This window comes from Culex quinquefasciatus, chromosome 3 (assembly GCF_015732765.1).
Source record: "Culex quinquefasciatus strain JHB chromosome 3, VPISU_Cqui_1.0_pri_paternal, whole genome shotgun sequence".
Classification (NCBI taxonomy): Eukaryota; Metazoa; Arthropoda; class Insecta; order Diptera; family Culicidae; genus Culex; species Culex quinquefasciatus.
In genome coordinates this window covers 178489169-178512456 of record NC_051863.1, presented here as the reverse complement: position 1 = coordinate 178512456, position 23288 = coordinate 178489169, and the positions used below count along the sequence as shown (strand labels likewise).

At 34.9% G+C, this 23288-nt stretch overlaps 1 protein-coding gene across 1 annotated transcript in view; it reads right to left on the bottom strand.

The window, feature by feature from the left end:
- LOC6043968 (CD63 antigen) overlaps positions 1-20034 on the bottom strand; it is a 53649-nt gene extending 33615 nt beyond the window's left edge. The window contains exon 1 of the mRNA XM_038263836.1: positions 19653-20034. Within this exon, the coding sequence (XP_038119764.1) occupies positions 19653-19718 (66 nt within the window). The 5' untranslated portion in view covers positions 19719-20034. The remainder of the gene's footprint in view (positions 1-19652) is intronic.
- Between the last annotated feature and the right edge of the window lie 3254 nt (positions 20035-23288).

Sequence of the window (23288 nt, the reverse complement as noted above, 5' to 3'; positions counted from 1 at the left end):
TATGAGTATTTAGCCAAAATTTCATTTAATACAGTTTAGTTTAATATTTGTCATTGACAAATCTAGAAAGTTATAAAATGTAGCAAAGCGCTTAAATAGCTAACAACTTACACAGCTTTATTTTTAAACAGAATTGTTTTCAGACTTTCCTTGCATTTTGTTCATTTTTATTTAAATAAATTTTACAGAGATTCGAAAATAAATTGCGCAACACTGCCTTGTGTTTTTTTCTTTCCTTTTTTAATATTGTTATTTCACATTCTTTGTGAAATGTTAAAAAAGAAAAAAAATCAAAGCTTATTTAGTTGAAACTTTTCCTAAAACCTTGAAATAAATAATATTTTTGAAAATTAGTTTCCAAAATGCTTGTTAAAAATCTTGTGGAATAAATAACTCAATATTCAAATATATCTAGGGACAATTGGTAAATTAATTAATAGGATTTTTGTGACAAATTTAACGGATTACGCGGCTTCCGCGAAATCGCGAAAAATCACTAGCACTAGTTACCGGCGATAACCGAGGATAACTCATTAAAATTATATTTATGTAATATATTCGAACGAAATCCTTTCAGCTCCCAACAATTACAGTAGGTTTAAAAGTATAAATAAATAAATACTCAAATTTTTATCATTCGCAATATGGAATTCAAACGACGTAAAATTTTGTATAGACTTTCACTGCAAAAACAAACCTATTTTTTCACGAAATACCGTATTTTCAGGGTGAAACTGTTTTTTTTTTATTTCAAATTTCGTGCATGTTGATACCATCGCAAATTATAAACAATGAAATGTTTACAAAAAATACGGTATGCTGGGAAAATTTTAATATTCGACACTATAAACATAAATGCATTTTCACTGCCTGCACTCTACAAATCTGGAGTTTTTTTTTTGAAAAGGTCCTATAAACCAAATTTTCAATTTTAGCTTTTTGGGTGTTTTTAGAACCGCCTTGAGTCAGGGGTATTCAAAAACACTTTAAAAGCAAAAATTGAACATTTGGTTTATAGGACCTTTTCAAAAAAAAACTCCAGAAATTTTGTGTCTTCAGTACACATATTGAAAACTATGGAGATTTGTGTTTTTTTAAATTAGGTTTTTTGTGTTTGTATTACACAGTAAAAATATGTGTAAATTTGTCAAGTTTAATTTTGGAAGGTTGAATATAACCTCTTTTATGAAGTCAAATTACACATTCTTTGTGACATAAAAGATGTACCCCTTCCCAGATGTAATATTACCATGATTTTTTTTTTACTTTGTAGAATTCTACTTTTTACGTCACCATAACGTTGCCGCCGAACGATAACATTAAAGGGTTACATACATGTATCAGAAAATTTCATATTACAGAAAATTTATTTAATCAGCTAAAAAGATAATTTTTAATCATTTAAGTTTCATGAAGATATTTAATGATTAAAGTAAGTTACAGACGATTTAAGCTGAAATTTTTGCCATGCGCAAAGCGAACTGTCAAACTTTCCGAGCGTTTTCTCTGAACACCAAGTTGATTTAGGGGTGCCACGATGTCTCCAGATGAAATTTGAGGTGAAGACTCTCAAGAAATATCCCGTGTGCATGACGAAGCCCGATTTTGAAATTTTGCATTTGAAAAAATACAAAAATCAAAAACTTTCCATTTTTTATATGAAAAACATGATAGGGTATTTTAACCATTAGTGGACCCCCTAGTAGAGCCGATGCACATTTTTCACAAATTTTCAATATTTTAAGCCCTTTTTCATAACCCTTTGTACAAAACAATGAAAACTGTAGTCTTTTGAACAATTTTGACTATTTGTTTCATCAGTTTATTTGTTTTGAGCAGAAAAATAGCCATTTGAAAAAAAAGTTTTTTTTGCCTGTTATGGATCCCCTTTTCCTATAGTGGACCCGGGTCCATAATCCGATTTTGGACCCGGGTCCACTATAGGCAAACTGTTATTTTTATACCAAATTTAACCGATATTTGATGTTTTGATGCATGGTGTAGGTCTAATGATAGATATAATGAATAAAAGATGGATTTTGCTCACTTTTCATCATAAACAAATATGTTTTGTTAACAAAATTGGCTTCAAACAACAAAGAATCTAACAGACATTTAAAAACATTTATTTCCGAAAAAGATCAGAGAAAACGTTTCAAAAATCACTGTAAACATGAAAATAATAAAAAAAGTAACTTTGATGCACATTTTTTCATATTAATTACATAAATGGTTGACCGAAACTAAACAATAGATTTGTTTACAGTTGCTGATAAAACCACGCATATTTATTTAAAAAAAATGTTTTGTTCTTGATTTATTATTATAAAATATCATTTCAAACTGCAATTTTGATGCTTTAGTTAAGTACAATTGATTTAGATTTGATTACCGTAAACTGGGGTCAATCGGGACACATGGGGTGAATTGGGACAGCAGTTTTAACCATGTTGGAGCAAAATATTTTGATTTTTCTGGTTGGTTTCGGTTAGAACAGACTCAGGCCAACAAAATGTGTAAATCCATTTCCAAATTTAATAGCTTTAAGTGCTCTAAAAACTGCTGTCCCTATTCAGACCGTAGTCCCAATTCACCCCAGATTACGGTAGTTATATTTTTTACGGCTTTAGCATTTTTGGTTCTTTAAACATGAAACAGCTATATTTATATTTAATTGAAAAAAAATATGCGTTTAGGTTGATAACAACAAGCATTTATTGTATGTTTAAGAGAAACTTTTGCTTAAATACACAGTTTTCTTCATTTTTGAAGGTTTGATTAACAGGGGGCCACTTTTGGAAAAGTTTGGATTTTCGTTGTCCTATATTGGACCCCCCTAATTTTTGCTCGAAAATGAGCAGTTCTTCGCTTTATTTCAGTAAAGTTCATTAAACTTACATTATTTCGACTTGTTGAAGTTAAATAATCAGTCAAAAAATGATTGAATAGTTAATTCAATCATAAAATATAAATGCAGTTTTGTTGTGAAAATGCTAGTGGCTATGGCTGATTTCTGATGTCGAACTCAAAACACTTATTTTGGTAAAAAGAACAATTCAATATCAGTCAACATTGATTTAAATGATGCTGAACATGCCAAATAAAAGATTTGTAGGCAACAACACGCTTGAAATTGTGATTTCATTGAATTTTTCATCAAAAACCCTTCAGAGGGTCCACTATAGGAAAGGGGTCCACTAATGGATAACGTACCCTAATATTTTTACCTTTTAAAAATTAAACTTTTTGAAAATCAGCCTTCGTCATGCACACAGGACAGATTTAACGAGTGTTCACCAAAATTTTGAGCTGAATTGGTCAAGGCAGTGTTGAGATATTGTTGTACCCGTTTTTTTTTTTGAATATGCTGTCTTCAAAAAGCTGTACCTCGGCAATGATACAATCAAATGTCTTCAAATTTATTTTGTTAGTAGTTGAAAATGTATATTTCAATTTCCTGAAAACAGAATTTAAAAAGTTTTAGTTTGTGCTCAAACCAACCTCTGACGTTTTGCCGATTTACATGTATGTAACCCCTTAACGGCAATAACGTTATCATTTAACAACGTTTACAAATTACGATGGGAAATTACACTTTAAATTGCAATCCTAACTACAATCTGATCCAAAAACTTTTCAAAAACCAATATACCATAAACCTTTCAAAAACCCATCAAAAACGTATAATTGAAATAGCTGAAAAATGTAATTAAATCACGTAAATGATTTGCAAAATCTCAAGCCTAAAGTGATGTGCAATTTTCAATAATCAACTTCCCACTAAAAGCATCTCCTTCCCCGAACTCGGCTCTGATTCATTCCCAAACACAAAATCAGTGCATGTTTGTCCGCCTGGATTGCTTAAACACTCTCGACTTAAAAAATAAAATCTCCCCCGTTCCACTACTATAGTACACTCATAAGCCGCAGCGAACGGTTTATTTTTCTGTCTTTCCGAATCCCACCATAGTAATAAAAGCTCTTTTATTTATTTATTTTGAATGAGAACCAAAACTCATTCTGCGCCCTGCCGCCAGCGAAATAATAATAAAAAAAGAACAAGAACGAGGAAAAAAAAGTTCAGTTGGCACTTGGCACAGTGAGCGACTTTGACTTTTGTTTATACTTTCGCCCTTTCATCAGCGCCACCCACTTTTCCACCACCAAAAAAAGAGACTGGGGTGAAAGTGGCGCAAAAGTCCTTGCAATTTCTCCCCCGAGGCACCAGCTGCTGCTGCTGCTGCTGCTGCTGTAAGGACGCGACGCGCGATGATTGTTTGGAATTATGAGTTGAGTGCACGATTAGATCGCGTTTAGCAGTTTGTTGTCTTTGTTAAGATCGTTGCTCGCGAAAAAAGGGAAGAATTAATGACACTTCACACACATACACACATATTGTCATTATCGTCGGGATACGCGCGCATTGTTCGCGGGATGTTTCATACGAGAGCGTTATCAGTGATAACGCGGGGGCAAATTCTTCCCGGGAAAATTTTTGTCCTATCATCGCCAGTCAACGTGTTGGAAAAGTTTTCTCGAAACATGTGTGACACTTTTTATGGCTTTTTTTTCTTCTTCTTCTTGAGTGCCATCAAGGTTTTTAAAACTTTCTGATCATTTTTTCATCAAAATTCCCCCTAGACTGAAAAGATTATGCCTGTCTTGTTATGAAACATAATTGAATTGCAGTTTTTAAGTCTCATCCAAACATTCCCACATAACGTAATGCCTCTATCTCAGCAACTAATAATCAATTTTTCAATAAAAAGAAAAGATCATAAAATTTTACAAATGTTAAATTTTTCACAATTGAAATGTGGACCATTAGTTGCTGAGCAATTAGCATTAGAACATGTGGGAATGTTTGAATAAAACTTAAAAAAAACTAATTTTTCTAATTTGTTTCTTTTATTTGCTGTATTTCAGCAACCAGAGGTCCAATTTTCAATGTCTTATTTGAAATTTTCTGAGCTTCTCGAAAAAAATATTTTTGTGGAATGGACCATCATCGGTTTTTTGTCCCCTGAAACAAATGCAGATTCAAAAGGTCTTTTGAAGCACTTCAAAATGTGCCATAGTCATCCAGGATTGGTTTGACTTTTTCTCATGTACATAAACATGCATTTTTTTAAATCCTATTTTTTTTGCAACAGCCTCCATAGGTCAAAAGATAGGTAATTTCATGGATTATAAGCCTATGGAATCAACTTTTTGGCCAACCGTAGTTTTGTCATAGATTTACGATTTTTCTATAACAAACTTTTTACAGCGTTAACTTTTGCCCAGTAGCCCAAGAAGACGGCACTTTTTGGGCACTTTTTTAATATAGAGCAATTCTCTGAATTTTCGGTCATTCGATTTTTTTTTTTTTGTATTTTTTAATCCGGCAGACATTTTTTTGGTGCCTTCGGTATGCCCAAAGAAGCCAATTTGCATCATTAGTTTGTCCATATAATTTTCCATACAAATTTGGCAGCTGTCCATACACAAATGATATGCGAAAATTCAAAAATCTGTATCTTTTGAAGGAATTTTGTGATCGAGTTGGTGTCTTCGACAAAGTTGTAGGTATGGATATGGACTACACTGAAAAAAATGATACATGGTTTAAAAAAATTTTGGTGATCTTTTATTTAACTTTTTGTCACTAAAACTTGATTTGCAAAAAAACACTATTTTTAATTTTTTTTATTTTTTGATATGTTTTAGAGGACATAAAATGCCAACTTTTCAGAAATTTCCAGAATGGGCAAAAAATCTTTGACCGAGTTATGATTTTTTGAATCAATACTGATTTTTTCAAAAAATCGAAATATCGGTCGCAAAAATTTTTCAACTTCATTTTTCGATGTAAAATCGAATTTGCAATCAAAAAGTACTTCAGTGAATTTTTGATAAAGTGCACCGTTTTCAAGCTATAGCCATTCATTCAATATTACGCCCATTTGAAATGTTAGTCTTGATTTTAAATTAAAAAATATTTTTTTCGAAAAGATCGGAAAATTTCACGAATGTTTCATGTTTTAACATTGTAAATCGGACCTATAGTTGCTGAGATATCGACATTAGAAAATGTTGGGTTGTTTGGGTGAGACTTAGAAAACATCAATTTTCCTGTTTTTTAGCCTTTGCATAGCAATATCTCAGCAACTATGGGTCGCATCAACAAAGTTCAATAAAGCAAAATATAGAGAATTTTCTCAGCTTTTCAAAAATATTTTTCTCAAAGGTGGGCAACCAAGGGCACTAATTTTAAAAAATGAAAAACTGCGACTATTTTCAAAAAAGTTACCTAAAAATGGCTATAACTTGAAAACGGTGCACTTTATCAAAAATTCATTAAAGAACTTTTTGATTGCAAATTCGATTTTACATCGAAAAATGAAGTTGAAAAATTTTTGCGACCGATATTTCGATTTTTTTTTTTAAATCAGTATTGATTCAAAAATTCATAACTCGGTCAAAGATTTTTTGCCCATTCTGGAAATTTCTTAAAAGTTGGCATTTTATGTCCTCTAAAACATATCAAAAATAAAAAAAATTAAAAATAGTGTTTTTTTGCAAATCAAGTTTTAGTGACAAAAAAAAAATCACCAAATTTTTTTTACCGTGTAGCATTTTTTTTTCAGTGTAGTCCATATCCATGCCTACAACTTTGCCGAAGACACCAACTCGATCACAAACTTCCTTCAAAAGATACAGATTTTTGAATTTTCACATATCATTTTTGTATGGACAGCTGCCAAATTTGTATGGAAAATTATATGGACAAACTAATGATGCAAATTGGCTTCTTTGGGCATACCGAAGGCACCAAAAAAGTTTCAGCCGGATTAAAAAATACAAAAATTAAAATTAAAGAAATAAGACCGATTCCGTAGAGAACTGCTCATATTCAGATTACTCGGGAAATTTCAGAAAGAGTCGAGAAAAAGTCAAACCAATTTGGGTGTTTAAAACACATTTTGAAGTGCTTCAAAAGACCTTTCGAATGCATCTAAGAAAGTTGGAATTGATCAAGTGTTACGCAAATGGGAGCAATTGTATGATTTTGTTTTTTGGACCTTAACCTTCAATGCCCGTTTTACCCCATTTCCCTTTGTCGTAGAGGGCTCATAATTGGCAAGAGTTCATCTCATGTATAGACAAACAAATGCTGAAAGTTTCATCCGAATCGGAGCACCTCGATACGACCTCTAGAACAAACCGAGCAAAATAACAAATACTGCATCTTAAATGTCGGCAAAAACAAGTTCTGTGTACCTATTATTTTTTGAAAAGTCCTCATCAATACCTACAACTTTACCGAAGACACCAATTCGATCAGAAAATTCCTCCAAAAGTTACAGATTCTCGAATATTGACGTACCATTTTTTGTATTGTAAGGAGCCAACGACACGAAATGGCTTCTTTGGTCATATGAAAGGACCTTATACAGTTTGAACCAAATCAAATAAATATAAATTAAATCCATTTCCGGTTTTTTTCTTACGCAGTAAAGAAAACTGGATTCCATCAAATTTAACGAAAATGTGAGCAATTTTAGGATTTTTTGTTCCTCCAAAAAACTAAATTTAAGCCTTAAAAAAATAACCGAAAAGTATAAAAAGCTGGTTAATAGGAAATGAAAATTATTACTGTTGCTTAAGTTTAATGTTTTTGTCCCATAATATAATTGTTTTCAAAAAGATTTAAAAGCATTTATGCGATTAAAATGCATATAAAACGTTATTCGAAATTGTTCACAATTCTAAAAAATTTTCCAATGATTTAGCAATTGAGCCGTTGCAATAATTTTTCAAATTCTGGAAACATTTCATTGTTTACAAATTCTACAACACTGAGTAATCAGATTAGTTTACAGGATTTCTATCCATGAAGAATCAGATTTTCAAATATTCGAATGTGAACTTTTTGAATAACAAATAAAAAAGGTTTGGTTTAAAAATCGTAGTATATGCAACAAGTTGCAAAAAGAGGATTTTTTCAGCACGAGTCGTACATTTATCCAACGAGGTTCACCGAGTTGGATAAATATGAAGAGTGCTGAAAAAATCAAGTTTAGCAACGAGTTTCATACAATTTTTTTTGCAATTCCGAAAAACACCCATTGAGTGAAATTTTAAGTCAAATTCTCATGTATTTTGTCAATAAATCGGTTAATCTAATCTAATCTAATCTAATCAGACCCTAGCGCAGCCAATCTTTCGAAGGGATCCTGGAGAGTGCCTTAGGTTAGATGACGCCTAGCACTCTTCTTGTCATTTATTAACATTTGTAGTGCGCCATTGCATTGAAAATGCATTGAAACACCACAAGCGCTAAAGCGGCCAGGCCTACTGCGTAAAGCCGTATCGCAGAGATGACTCGTAATTGGGTTGAGTTTGAGCACTGAATGTTCGAACAACAACACAATTCTGAATCGACAGGGGAGGAAGAAGCGTGGGGACACACCACCATACGCTCCGAGATTTTTTGGTTGTATTCGTTGGGAGCACCATGCTAAGAAGGTTTGGTACTCCGGGACCCTCTGGGATGGGACATTGTATTTCCACGAATGCCCTGGACACTATTTGCCGTGGTTATAGCGCCACAACTCGCTCATATTTTGTCAATAAATCGGTTAAATAAAAAAAATGAAAAGTGTTACTTTTCAGCATTTATTTTGAAAAGTGTTGCTATTCGATTCTGTTATTCTTGGTACAGAAAAGTAGGCTATTTCGTCTTTCAGGAAAAGTAAGTAGTTTCACGACGGAGTTGAAATAAAATATTTTTAGAGTTTAACTTTTTTATTACGTAATATTGAATGTTTGGCCCTTTGAAATGTTAGTCTTGGTTTAAAAAAATTGAAAATATTTTTTTCGAAAAGATCGGAAAATTTCACGAACATTGAAAATCGGACCATTAGTTGCTGAGATATCGACATTAGAAGATGGTGTGTTATTTGGGTGAGACTTAGAAAACATAAAAATGGATTTAACTTGAAAACTGTGCTTTTTATCAAAATTTCACTAAAGTACTTTTTGATTGCAAATTTGATTTTACATCAAAAAATGAAATTGACAAATTTTTGCGATCAATTTTTCGATTTTTTGAAAAAAATTGTATAAATTCAAAAATTCATAACTCGCTCAAAGATTTTTTGCCCATTCTGGAAATTTCTGGAAAGTTGGCATTTGATGTCCTCTAAAACATATCAAAAAATAAAAAAATTAAAAATAGTGTTTTTCTAAAAATCAAGTTTTAGTGACAAAAAGTTAAATAAAAAATCACCAAAATTTTTTTACCGTGTATCATTTTTTCCAGTATAGTCCATATCCATACCTACAACTTTGCCGAATCAATTGATCGAATTGATCAAAAAATTCCTTCAAAAGATACAGATTTTTGAATGTTCATGCATTATTTTTGTATGGCCAGCTGCCAAATTTGTATGGAATATTATGGAATATTAAAAAATACAAAAAATATCGAATGACCGAAATCTGAGAGAACTGCTCTAATACTTTGCCAATGAGAACGACCACAAAACTTTAACTTTGAAAAAATCTTAAAAATATGACGCCTTGGAGAAAGTTTTTTTTTTCAAATTTAATGAAGGTTTTACATCTGAGAAATGGTGAGAATTGGATAACTACAGCGCCCTCCACAGGTGAAAAAGTAAAACAGTTGCTTTTCTGCACACATTTTGACGAGTTTAAAACAATTCAAATTTGCCTAGTAATGGGTCAATCTTTAATTTCAGGGCCCCGAAGAGCCCCGGATTTGGACCACCCTGTTCCTCACTCTAGATCACGGTAAGATTTACGAAAAACCGGATAGTCCTTTTTTATGGAAATATTACATGTGAAACCAAATATTGTAGACGTTCAATATTTTGTCTTATATTTTTTATATACACTCAACTCCCAATGGTTTGACACTAACTGTTGTCAACCGAACGGGGTCACTTTTTAATTTGACACCCTTTTTACACGGAATTCACACGTACTACCAAACGTTTGTATTGATAGTGATCGTTAGCGCCGTATAAAAAGTGACAGTTCGTCACTTTTTAGTTTGACTTTGACCAACCAACGGGGTACAAACTAAAGAAGTCTCAAGAGAAAAGGTGACCAACCACCGGGGGTTGAGTTGTTGTTTGTCTTATCTTCATTTGAAAAAAATCTCTTGAAATTTGTACAAAAACTGAAGTCATCTACAGTTAACCTTCATTCCACATAATTAAATTTGACAAATTATTAACACAAACGTCAAATAAACCGATTCCAAACTGCGACCACACCACAGCTGCTCCCGGACCTAACCCACACCTCACACATAGGGTAGAGTAAATTAAGTTTGCCATTGAATCTCAGCTCGGTCGCGAGAAGCTAATAAAACTGCGCTAACCCCTCTCTCTCTCCCCCTTTCATTTGCCCAGCCAGATTCTCCAAACATCCAGCAAGTCCAGAATTAAGTCTCAGTCGTCGTCGTCGGATCTATTTTCAGCTGACGGCGCACGTTTTGTTGGTTGTTCTTGAAAATTTGCGTCAGCTAAATTATTTATATATAATAGTGTTATTTTTTTATATTTCTGCCTCTCCCTCCTCCCCCTGATCGTGCAGGGCGCGTGTGTGTGTGCGGATTCTATTTCCCTTCAACAGAGCATAACCACACATCAGATCACGTAAACACAATGCGCCACACCGCGAACAAATTTCCACCCCACCCAGTTCCGTACCGCACCCACTCCCCACTAACGCACACACAGACACACGTGGTTTTTCAAATTCAAAGGTCCGCATCGTTGCCAGGTGCGGTGATTTCTTTTTCACGGTTTCACGGCTAGCTAGAATCTGTCAAATGTTTAGAGTGCATTTTAAAAGTTTTTTAAACATGTTTTTGTTTTTAAATTATCATTAAATCATCTTGAAATTATCAATTTAATTGCGAAAATCTCTCATTATCTGTTATTTTGTTTAATTTATTCATTTTGTAAATAGTAAGATTTTTAGCTAGAATTTATTCAATAGTTTTTAGTTTTATCGAAATTTCACGTGAAAAATAAACTGCACTCAAAGATCGGACCGGTAAAGTACTGGGGTGGGTGTGGTGACAGAAGCGGACGCTCGCGCGTGAAAATGGTGGTGCGACCCACCAAACAATGCCAAGAGGAAAGTTTTATTGACGCATCCTAAGCCATTGTTGTAATCAGCGGTTTGGCATATTGAACAGCCGAGTAAATTTTCAATTGTCGACCATATTCAGATTAAATTTCCTAAAAACATTAAAAGTTTCTTTCTGTTTATATTTCTAAAGGTTTGAAAAAAAATCGCCAAGAATCGACATTTGCCCCTATCAGGTCGAACAAATTTATCAACTTTTCGAAACCGGTGCGCAATAATTCACGCTTGTATTCAAATTCTCTCTCGCTCCCGTTCGTCTAATCGAATTTCTTCTCTCAGTTTTGTGTTTTTAAATTTGTGTTTATACAAAGGGGTAAAACACAGCCCAATATAAACCACCGCCGCTCTCAGGTGAGGCGCGCAGCACGTTGCACGCACCAGGTAAAGCGGCGAATTAATGCACCAACACAAACGCACCAACAAAAAAAATAAAGCATCGAGAGGTTGCACCCCTACAAGTACAGCGGGTGCCCCAGGAGGATGTTTGGAGAAAAAATACCCTAGCCGTAAACTGGTTTTAGTGGATATAAAACAACACAACAACATATCGGCTTTGAGCGGCTACAAAACTTTGACGAATTCCATTCGGCATGATGATTAGGCGAAATATGACCGATTATGATATGAACTAGAAATTTGTGTTATTTTCTTATTTAAAAAATGGAGTCATGGCAATGGTATGGTTATGGTAATAAACATGACATATTTTGAAAATAATCCTATGCATAGTTAGGAAAAATTTGAGAAAAATCGAAGCTGCAATTTAAAAATATATATGTTTTATATTTTCAATAGATTTGAATAAGACCATGCAAAAATTTATACGACGTCAAAAACATTACATTTGCCCGAATTTCAAATTATTGCAAAAGCTCCTTAAATCCAAAGAAGCCTTTTATGAATCATTTCAAGTGAAATTTTTTCGGTAAGATCGCACGATTTCTCACGTTTGCATTTTTAAATTTTAAGATGGATCATTTTCGTTTTAGCTTTTTTTTTTATTTATTGAAAATAATGATTGCAAAAACGATCTTGACGTCGAAGAAGAAAATGACATATTTAAATTTGAAATTATTGCAATAAAACACACAATTGAACGATATCTACCTACTATAGATCGTAAAAACGTAAGATTGCGCAAATTTAAAAATGATGGACTGTTGAACTACAGTTAAAAATTATTAAAAACAATAAAAACAACTCGAGTTGGATTTTTTTTTGCGGAAAGGTCGGTTTTGTCAGTTTGACATGAAAACCACCTTCACGTATGAAGTATACTAAACCAGCAAGTGCAACCAGTAGCTTTTTTATGCAAATGATTTAGTTCGTGTCAGAGTGAATCACACGATATCTATCTGCCAAGAACAATAAGGTAAACCCCTTTCGAATGTATTGCATAATGAACTGAGTGAATTTCAGCGCAATTTTTTGTTTTTGTAAACACATTGTAATGTTATCTGGAGTTTTTTTTTTTTTTTTTAAAGGTCCAATAAACCAATTTTCCAGTTTTTGCTTGTTGGGTGTTTTTAGAACCGCCTTGAGTCAAGGGTATTAAAAAACACCCAAAAAGCAAAAATTGAAAATTTGGTTTATTGGTCCCCCTCCAGATATATCTTTGAGAATTGAAATAGAATCTCATCATTTAAATGTTTAACAATGTTCTAGATAAGTAACGAAATCTTTAATTTAAATATCTTATTTAAATCGTTTTTAATATGTATCTCATGAATATTTCTATTTAACATAGTTATCATAAAAGTGAAAGATTACAGTAAAAATATAAATTAAACATACATATTTTCAGGATAAGTGCAGTGCTTCTGGGGACGCGCAGTCCTGTTTTTTTCGTGAAAATTTTCGTCTCTTTTGTGTCGCTGTTTGTGTTCAGATTATGTTCCACCAGTGCAAGCGGATGGTTGTTTATGTGCAAAGTGAAGAAAAAAATCAGGATTGTGCCTGCAAGAATGCTGAGTGAAGGGACGCGTTGGTTGGGGGACAAACAAACAAATCAGGATTGTGAGATGGATTTTTGCGGTGTTCGTTTTGTGCTTTATTCGGGATCGTGAAAATCAGGAGTGAGTCGCGCTGTAGTTATTAAACAAGATCGATCTTGAAAATTATTCATATTAATCGGTGAGTTATTGTGTGCTTCAAACCCTTGTGTTGAAAAGACCTTCCCATAGCTCCGTAGCTCGGAGGGCTCGACGTCGGTTGTTTGTGTGTTAAGCCCTCTCTATAGCATCGTAGCTCGAGAGGCAACGAAAATCAATATCTTATCTAGCTAACAGAAAGAAGATCGGAAGACACTTGATGGTTGAGTTCGTCGCGTCTATTCCGTAACAAATTCATGAACTAAATGATTATATAATTAAAAATAAGACTACGCTATCATTGCAGCATTGCGTTTAACACCTCATTTTATAAATAAATATTATAAGGTTTTATCTTTCCACAGCCGGCTGTCTAAGATTAAACCATTTCATTAAAAAATTAACAACAGTTAAACGGGAAATGTCTCATCCGCAGCATCCGATTGTTTGCCTTGAGAATAAAATATAATACCTTTCAACAAACACTATGATTTTGGGTCGCATCATCATCTTCTATGATGAATCCTGGCCAAACACCCTATCCTACTAACAAATTTTCACGTTCCTGGCGCTCGTGGGGTGTAAGCACAGAGTAAATCAGCTGCCCTAGTAGCAACCTGCGCTAACTAACATTCCCGTCCCTTAAAATCGAGATCTACAAACTGACATGGCGGGCGCCGTTGGTGGCCAATGACTGTTACCTATTTGCAACTGATCTTGTTTTGGCAATCATGGTGTTTTATCTTTTCAGCGCATTCATACATGCTGTTGATAAGGGAAAAACCACTTGATAGTCGAAGCCTATGATCAGTAGTGCTGAAAGGATATTTCGGTTCTGTTCAGCAACAGAGAAGGACAACCATGGGTGGTCTCTCATGCTCATGCTCATGCTCATGCTCAAATTAAACATACATGTTTTCAGATCTCGTTTTCTGCGTATTTATTTAGTTTGTTAGTTTGTTGCATACATTTAAAGTGTTTCCTTAAATTTTGAAATGAAAACAGAGCCATTCTTGGAGACTTCAAACAACGAATATTTTTTTTAGAATTGGTTGAAATTATTGTGGCTCATTTTTTCCATTAAAAAAGCAGACACGTCGCATAATTAATTCGTCCATTACAAGTCTCAACACAAATTTGGCAGCTGTTTAGGCTGTTGTTAATATTTTTCAAAGTTTTTGTCAATTTAAAAATCTCAATTGAAATTTAAGTGCAATCAACTGAAATCAATTTTAAATGCCCGGCGTTCTTTCTTTTAAATTTGAGTAAATTTTTGATGGAACTTTTTTTCAACGAATGTTACATTTTTTTAAATTTACATTAAAACACACAATGTATTTTGATTTAAAAGTTGGAACTATGGCTTTTAACTTCATTTTTTTGTTAAACCGGGGATTTACTGTAAATTTGCTTCATAAAAACAAAAAAAGACAATGGTTGCTGAGATAAAGCCACTAAAAAATAAAGTACGGAAATGTTAAGTTTTCTGAGTGTAAATTATTGTAAAAAGTACGGCCAGATATAAAAAAATGAAATTATTTGTAATCGAAAATATCAGAAAATTTCACAAATGTTTTGGAAAATTCGTAAAATATTACGAATTTTCCATGTAATTTTTTTTTTAATTTTCTGATATTTTCGATAACAAATAATTTCATATTTTTTTATACCTAGCCTTACTTTTCAAAAGGTCTTAAACCACCTGAATTGTATATTTTGATATTATTTTGTACGATAATGGATTGACTAGTAAATATTAGTCTTTAGAGCTTTTGAAAAGATATTTCTTTTAAAGACATCAATTTATACGTTAATTTTTGAAAAAAATATCCTTTTTTCTCTGAGGAAAAAAATACAATAAAAAAATACCCTTTTAATGTGTTTGAAAGTGAATATTTTTTCTACAAAATTATGAAATTAAAAAAAAAAAACAATTAATATCCTTAAAGTGAAATAAAAGGTTCATCGCTGGTGTATCCATATTTGTAGTTACTGTAGGTACTACCTCCTCGTTCTTCTTTTGTGCCTGTATAGGTAACAGCTTAAACAGCCACGTTGAGCCGTTACCTGAATCCTTGTTGAGTAAACGTTTGTTGCCTGCCTTGAAGATTTCCAAACTTTCAGCGACAGCCAGCTTCGTTGGGTTAGTGATGTGTCTTAAGATGACCGCGTCGCTAGCTGTGATGTTATGTTTTTCCTCGATGATGTGTTCGGTTACTGCTGACTTGAAATGGGGGACAAATCCTTTCCGTTTTTCCTCCATGGCAATTTTGACATATGTGTGTATATGCTCATCCAACCTGGTTTGCAGCAATCTCTTAGTTTGTCCAATGTAGCTCATATCACAGTGGCCGCAGGATACCTCGTAGATGCCGGGTTTGCCTAAAGTCGGTATGGGGTCTTTCGTTGAACCTAAGATGGATTCCAACTGGCTGTTTCTACTGCTGAACACTAAATCGATGCCAAATTTGGCCAGTTTTTGTCGTAATGGGCGTGTTATCCTGTAGTCGAATTCTACTGCTGCTCTTCGCAGTGGCTCTGCTGATGGCGTAAGGGTTGTGAGTGAAGTTCTGTGCAGTTTTCTTTCCTTCTTATCGATGATTGCTTGGATAGTTGTTCTGCTGTAACCGTTGATTTCCGCTGTTTCAAATATGTACTCCAATTCTTTCTGTTTTCCTGCTTCGCTGAGGGTAAAGTTGTCATCCTATGTATAAAATAATGATATGCTGCCATCTTATGTTGGAATGAATGGTTTGACGTGGCTGGGATTGTTCTTCTGGTGTTTGTTGGCTTCCTGTAGATCTCGAAAGAAAACGAAGATGGGCAACCTGGTTCTCTTAGGATCAGGATGTCTAAGAAAGGTAACTTTCCTTCGACTTCCATTTCGTAAGTGAATTTGATGCTCCTGCGTGCACTGTTTATGGTGTCCAGTACCGTTGTTAGTGAGTCCCTTTTGATGATGCAGAAGATGTCATCTACGTATCTCCACCAACGTTCTGGTAGTAGGTTTTTGGTTTGTAGTTCGTGTTCCAAAGCTGCCATATAAACATCGCTCATGAACGGTGACAGTGGGTTACCCATCGATGCTCCCATCCTCTGTTGGTAGATGCAATCCCTGAACTGGAAGTAGCTCTGTTCCATGCATAATTTGACGAATGTTATATACTGGATCGTTTTTTGTCTCCATGGTTCTCCCTCGTATTGTGATTGCAGCCAATCCCGTAGAGTTCCTATTGCGTTTTTTACTGGTATGCTTGGGAACAGTGCTGTTACGTCGAAGGAAACCATTATTTCATCCTCAGCTATCGATCCCGAGCTCCTTTGTGAACACCTGCGAACTGATGATCGAACGGCTCGGGAATGGTTTCGGCATACTCTTGAATTCCTCGACAAGCCACTTTGCGATCCGACTGGTTGGGGCATCCACTGCTGAAATGATTTCTCGCATCTCGTTGCCTGGTTTATGCACTTTAGGTAGTGCTTTAATCCTTGGTAGAGTTGGGTTCGGTACTCTCAACGATTTTGCAGTTTTTCCAACCGATTTCAAAAGGCCTGCACATTCTTTGATGGTGTTCTCTACTTTTTGACCATATCGATTAGCGTGTATCCTCGTTGTAGTGAATATTTTCCCTGTTTCCGAGTTTCTCAAGAAGTTCCTTGTCGTATTCGTCCCGGTCCATGATTACTACCCGGTTTCCCTTGTCCGCTTTTAGGTAGTACACGGGTTTCTCCTTGAGTTCCTTCACTACTCGTACTTCGGCGTTGTCCTGGTGTTTTGTTGTTGCTTCTCGTATTAATTTGGATACCGTCATCCTGACGCTGTTGATTTGTGCTGGAAGGAGCGGGGGAGGTTTTGTCTGTTTTTCGTCGATGCTGTTAGCATTGATAACAGTTTCGATGTCGATAACAACGCAGGAGCATCAAATTCACTTACGAAATGGAAGTCGAAGGAAAGTTACCTTTCTTAGACATCCTGATCCTAAGAGAACCAGGTTGCCCATCTTCGTTTTCTTTCGAGATCTACAGGAAGCCAACAAACACCAGAAGAACAATCCCAGCCACGTCAAACCATTCATTCCAACATAAGATGGCAGCATATCATTATTTTATACATAGGATGACAACTTTACCCTCAGCGAAGCAGGAAAACAGAAAGAATTGGAGTACATATTTGAAACAGCGGAAATCAACGGTTACAGCAGAACAACTATCCAAGCAATCATCGATAAGAAGGAAAGAAAACTGCACAGAACTTCACTCACAACCCTTACGCCATCAGCAGAGCCACTGCGAAGAGCAGCAGTAGAATTCGACTACAGGATAACACGCCCATTACGACAAAAACTGGCCAAATTTGGCATCGATTTAGTGTTCAGCAGTAGAAACAGCCAGTTGGAATCCATCTTAGGTTCAACGAAAGACCCCATACCGACTTTAGGCAAACCCGGCATCTACGAGGTATCCTGCGGCCACTGTGATATGAGCTACATTGGACAAACTAAGAGATTGCTGCAAACCAGGTTGGATGAGCATATACACACATATGTCAAAATTGCCATGGAGGAAAAACGGAAAGGATTTGTCCCCATTTCAAGTCAGCAGTAACCGAACACATCATCGAGGAAAAACATAACATCACAGCTAGCGACGCGGTCATCTTAAGACACATCACTAACCCAACGAAGCTGGCTGTCGCTGAAAGTTTGGAAATCTTCAAGGCAGGCAACAAACGTTTACTCAACAAGGATTCAGGTAACGGCTCAACGTGGCTGTTTAAGCTGTTACCTATACAGGCACAAAAGAAGAACGAGGAGGTAGTACCTACAGTAACTACAAATATGGATACACCAGCGATGAACCTTCAGTCGAGAACAGAACACTGATGAAGTCTGCAAGTAGTAGACGAAATACGTATCTGTCAAGATATTAAAATATATAGCGGAATTAAAAGGAACAACTCGTCTCTTTGTATTCACAATAAATTTAGAATATTTTTGGCCTTGGTGGTAATTTTAGATAAGATTTGAAAATACCCCAGAAATGCAAAAACTTGAGCAACTAAGTAAAAACATACAAAAAATTTCAAGCAGAAAAAAATACAGTTTATGTAGAAAAAACGTAACAAATATAGTAGAAGAAGCGCAATTTCACCGACAAAGAAAGACATTAATGATGATAATGAACATTTGTTTATTTTGTTTAAAATGTTACCAAGAATGTTACATGTACTTGAAAATTCTATACCAAAGCAAATTTTATTTGTTGCCAAACTTTTTCAAAGAAAATTTTCATTTGAATAACAATAAATCGTTTCGTTTTTTGCATCGGCAACTAAAAATAACCACGATTTTAGCGAAATTCAAGTTCCAAAGTTGCACTGAAACATCCTTCACAACTTTCAAAATTAAAACATTGGAAACGTTTAAAAAAATCTCTTTGATTTTTTTTAGTCAGTCATATATGTAACACAAAACTCTATTCAATTCAAGAAAAACTCTGTGTTGCACAATCATGAATCACGCAAGAACTTCCGGCTTAATTCATATCCCGCACAGCATCTGCTTTCAGAACAATGATTCCAGACATAAATGCGTCACCACTTCGAACCAAACCACCTGGAACGCACCTTTGAACCTGCGCTTTTTGAACGCTGTTTCTGCGTTTTGTTCAAGACTCGTTCTTCCGATTACCACCTTACAAATCTACGTACATACCAGTCCACGGTGAGACCTAGACCGAAACCCCTGAGACCTGAGACCCCCTGAGGCCGTATTAGTTCGCGTCAATCGCGCACTCCTTCACAACCATTAATACACTTCAGTACGAAAGAAAATCGCTGTATTGGTGTTTCTTCAGTTGCCCAGGTCATGCAACAAACCTGCTGAAGTACCTGCCTGTGTGTTGCTGAACACCGCTGCTAAATCGTTGAACCACTCAACACACAAACCTTTTTTTTTTTTCTTATTTCACACCAATTAAAGAACATCACTCATTATGAACGTTCGCCATTTAGCACCGATATCTCTCTCTCTCTAGATGGCTTGTTTCAGTGAGTGCTAATGATTCTCGTTGACGGTCCGCCGATGCACATTTCTCACGTTAGAACCTCTTACGGGGAGGGTTTCGATCGACTGCTCGTACCTTAGCAATAAAGACCGAGATTGATGATTACCACTTATGGTTATACAGTAGCATAGCTAACATTTTCACTCACGATTGATGCGCTTTCCAATCGTGACATCCACGTCGCATACAAATTGGGAATCCCTCATGAGACAGACCTTCCACTGAACCCTTGCCGATCTGCAAGCTACTTCTTTCTTCACCAATGGCCACGTTCGAGAGGAAAGACAATCGACATTCCCCGCACTCTCAACTCCAACTCCAACTCACCGAGATCAGGACAATATACGCGTACACCAAATATCTGAAGCATTTAATCCTAGCCGACAGACGCATCTCGCCTTTCGTAAATTATGGCCACTTTTAAGCTAAAACAGGCATCCGATTGATCGTCAACGATCGGCCATCACCATGTTTACACCGCGTTGTAGCTGTTGGTTCCTACGAACACAGGGATTCCGAGTTTCCCAACCAACTTGCGCGACACACTTTAGAGGACGCGCAACCTCCTTATACGCAACACGCGTGGCAACACGCGCGACGACCGTCCGACCGTTCCGTTCACAACGCAAGGCAAACAAGTACTAACTACCAGCCAGAGCTTCGCTAGGTTGAACCGTCCGCGACGGCACGGCCCAAGAGAGAAACCACCACCACCAATATTATCTCGCCAGCAACTGCGCGAGGAAAATGCGAAAGGGACAGAGCCAGCAATGAGCAGCAGCAGCAGGGACCAAAAGAAGCGTGCCTGTTGTAGTGTTATAGGGGAGGGCGGTCGAGGGGCGATTTTGACAGTGAAAAAATCAAAACTTGGTGAAAGACTTGTTTTTCTAATTCTTGTTCTAAAATGACACTTTATTTTGACTAATGCCCTTTTTTTATTTTTTCATTGTTCAAAAGTCATTTTGAGTAAATTGTATTCTATTAAGAACTTTAACAGTTGTTTGCTTTTTTCACATTTTTCTACTATAGAATGATACCATTATCATTGTAAAATTGTTTAAAAATGTTTAGATACTTAGTATGGTATATTGCGAAAAATATTGCATTCTAATGTTTACAGAAAGATTAGGAAATTTTAGTGAAAAACAAAGCCGAAGTTGACCCCTAAAAAAATATATTTTTACAAACATTTACAAAGTCACATTAAACCAGTCAATTCATTTTTTCTAAAATTTAGAGGGTAATTCTCTACCAACTCACACGAAATCGGGAAAAGTTGCCCCGACCCCTCTTCGATTTGCGTGAAACTTTATCCTAAGGGGTAACTTTTGTCCCTGATCACGAATCCGAGGTCCGTTGTTTGATATCTCGTGACGGAGGGGCGGTACGACCCCTTCCATTTTTTAACATGCGATAAAAGAGGTGTTTTTCAATAATTTGCAGCCTGAAGCGGTGATGCGATAGAAATTTTGGTGTCAAACGGACTTTCAATGTATTTTTCGAATCTACATTGACCCAGAAGGGTCAGTTTTTCATTTAGAACAAAAATTTTCATTTTAAAATTTCGTGTTTTTTCTAACTTTGCAGGGGTCTTTTTAAGAGTGTAACAATGTTCTACAAAGTTGTACAGACAATTACAAAAACATTTATATATAAACATAAGGGGTTTGCTTATAAACATCACGAGTTATCGCGATTTTACGAAAAAAAAAGTTTTGAAAAAGTTACTTTTTGCGTTTCTCTTTGTTTCGTCGTCCGTGTCTGTCGCGGGTGATCATGAACGACCATGATCAACGACGACCAATATTTTCAAAACTTTTTTCGTAAAATCGCTATTACTTGTAATGTTTATAAGCAAACCCCTTATGTTTGTATATCAATATTTTTGTAATTATCTGCTCTACAACTTTGTAGAACATTGTTACACTCTAAAATATAACCCTGCAAAATTAGAAAAAAACACGAAATTTAAAAATGAAAATTTTTGTTCTAAATGAAAAAATGACCCTTCTGGGTCAATGTAGATTCGAAATGTACATTAAATTTCCCATAAAATGACATGTTCCAAAAAAATTTACAGTCAAGTAACGGAAAATGGGAGAGTTTTTAAAACTTTTTTAGTGTTTTTTTTTTCGATGAAAAATACGTTTTTTTCGGAATTCTGAGTACGCCATCAAATCGGGCGTCTAATTTTACATAAAAGTCCCTTTGACACCAAATTTCTATCTCATCACCGTTTCAGGCTGCAAATTATTGAAAAACATCTCTTTTTTCGCATGTTCAAAAATGGAAGGGGTCGTACCGCCCCTCCGTCACGAGATATCAGAAAATGGACCTCGGATTCGAGATCAGGGACAAAAGTTACCCCTTAAGACAAAGTTTCACGAAAATCGAAAAGGGGTCGGGGCAACTGCTGTGTGAGTTGGCGGAGGATTACCCTATTAGAATCAACATTTTTTTTTTAATATTTTGAACTTCTTGAAATTTTTGTCCAGATTCTTGATCCGTTATCATACTTGAAAAAATTTTCAAAAAAAATGTACAGGTGCTCAATATTTTCAATTTAATTGTTAAGATTTTTTCAACGTAATTAAACAGCAATGTAAAGATTAACCGAAGCAATTTAATACAGAAAATTAAATTGACATGATGCAATGTTGAAAGTTAAGATTTTCAAAACATTTGGGTACTTTTTAAACAAAAATTATCATTCGATTTCAGACCATTTGAATTGTAAGTCGTGACTTTAGAAATCCGAAAAAATCAAAGAGTTGAGAATGAGTATCACCTTTTAACAATAAATATCGGATCAATAGTCTCCAAGAGGTAATCGATTGAAAAATGAGAGCCAAATGTGTAGCACAGCTGTGATTAACAATGTCCAAAAATGATAATTTTGAAGAATTTTCTCATTTTTTCAAAAAAAAAAATCAGAAGTAGATATAAAACTTTTTTAAAAATATTTTTCTAAAATAATTTTCAGAAATTTTTTGCCTCACTTGACTCAAAAACTGTGCATTTTATCAAAAATCGCAAAAGCAATTTTTGATTCCAAATTCAGTTTTACATCCAAAAAAAAATAATTTTGCACCCAAAAACAATGTTGATTTTTTCTCGTATCAAAAATTATACTTTCCAAAAAGTACTTTTAAAAAAATATACAACTTTGCGAAAAGCAAAACTTTTGTCATGCCCTTAAATATTGGCACTTTTGCGAAAAAATTGAAAACGAAGGGGTTAAAGATTACCAAAATCGTTTTATTGTGATAAAAAGTCAATTTAAAAAATGCTATTTTTCCGTAAACCTTTTTTCCGAAAAATCCTAATAAAATCCTACCAATTTGCCCAAGACACCAAATTGATTGGAATATCCTTTCTTGAAATATAAATGTTCAAATATTCCATAGCACTTTTCTAAGAACAGCATCAAAATGTGAATAGAGACTTGTATGAAGAAAACAATGAACCAAATGGCATATTTGGACCTGAGGAATCAATGAAAAAAATAATCCGAATCAAATAAATAAATTTTAAGGTCGATTTATAAAAGTTGAAAAAAGCTCAAAAACCGGGAGGGGGATTTATTTGAAAAAGTCCGTTTAACGGAACACATCAACCAGAGCTTTTGCACCAAGATTTTTGTAACAGACATTTTAGCTCGCATTTTAGTATCTTCAAAACTGCGGGAATTATCGATATGACTTCACGCAGAAAAAAGTTTTGTAGAATAAGCCTGTACGAGGTTTGAATCAACAAAATTTTTGTTGAATATAATCAACACCGATTTTGCGTTGAAACGAACCTTGATTTTCTCGATTCCACAAAAGTCTTTTGTTGTTTTGAAAAAGCTGCTTTGACGTTTAGCGTTGATTCAACAAAAATAATGATTTTCTAATCAACAAAACGTTTTGTTGATTCAAATATGCCTTATTTTTCTGCGTGTTTTTATTCATCCCCTAAAGT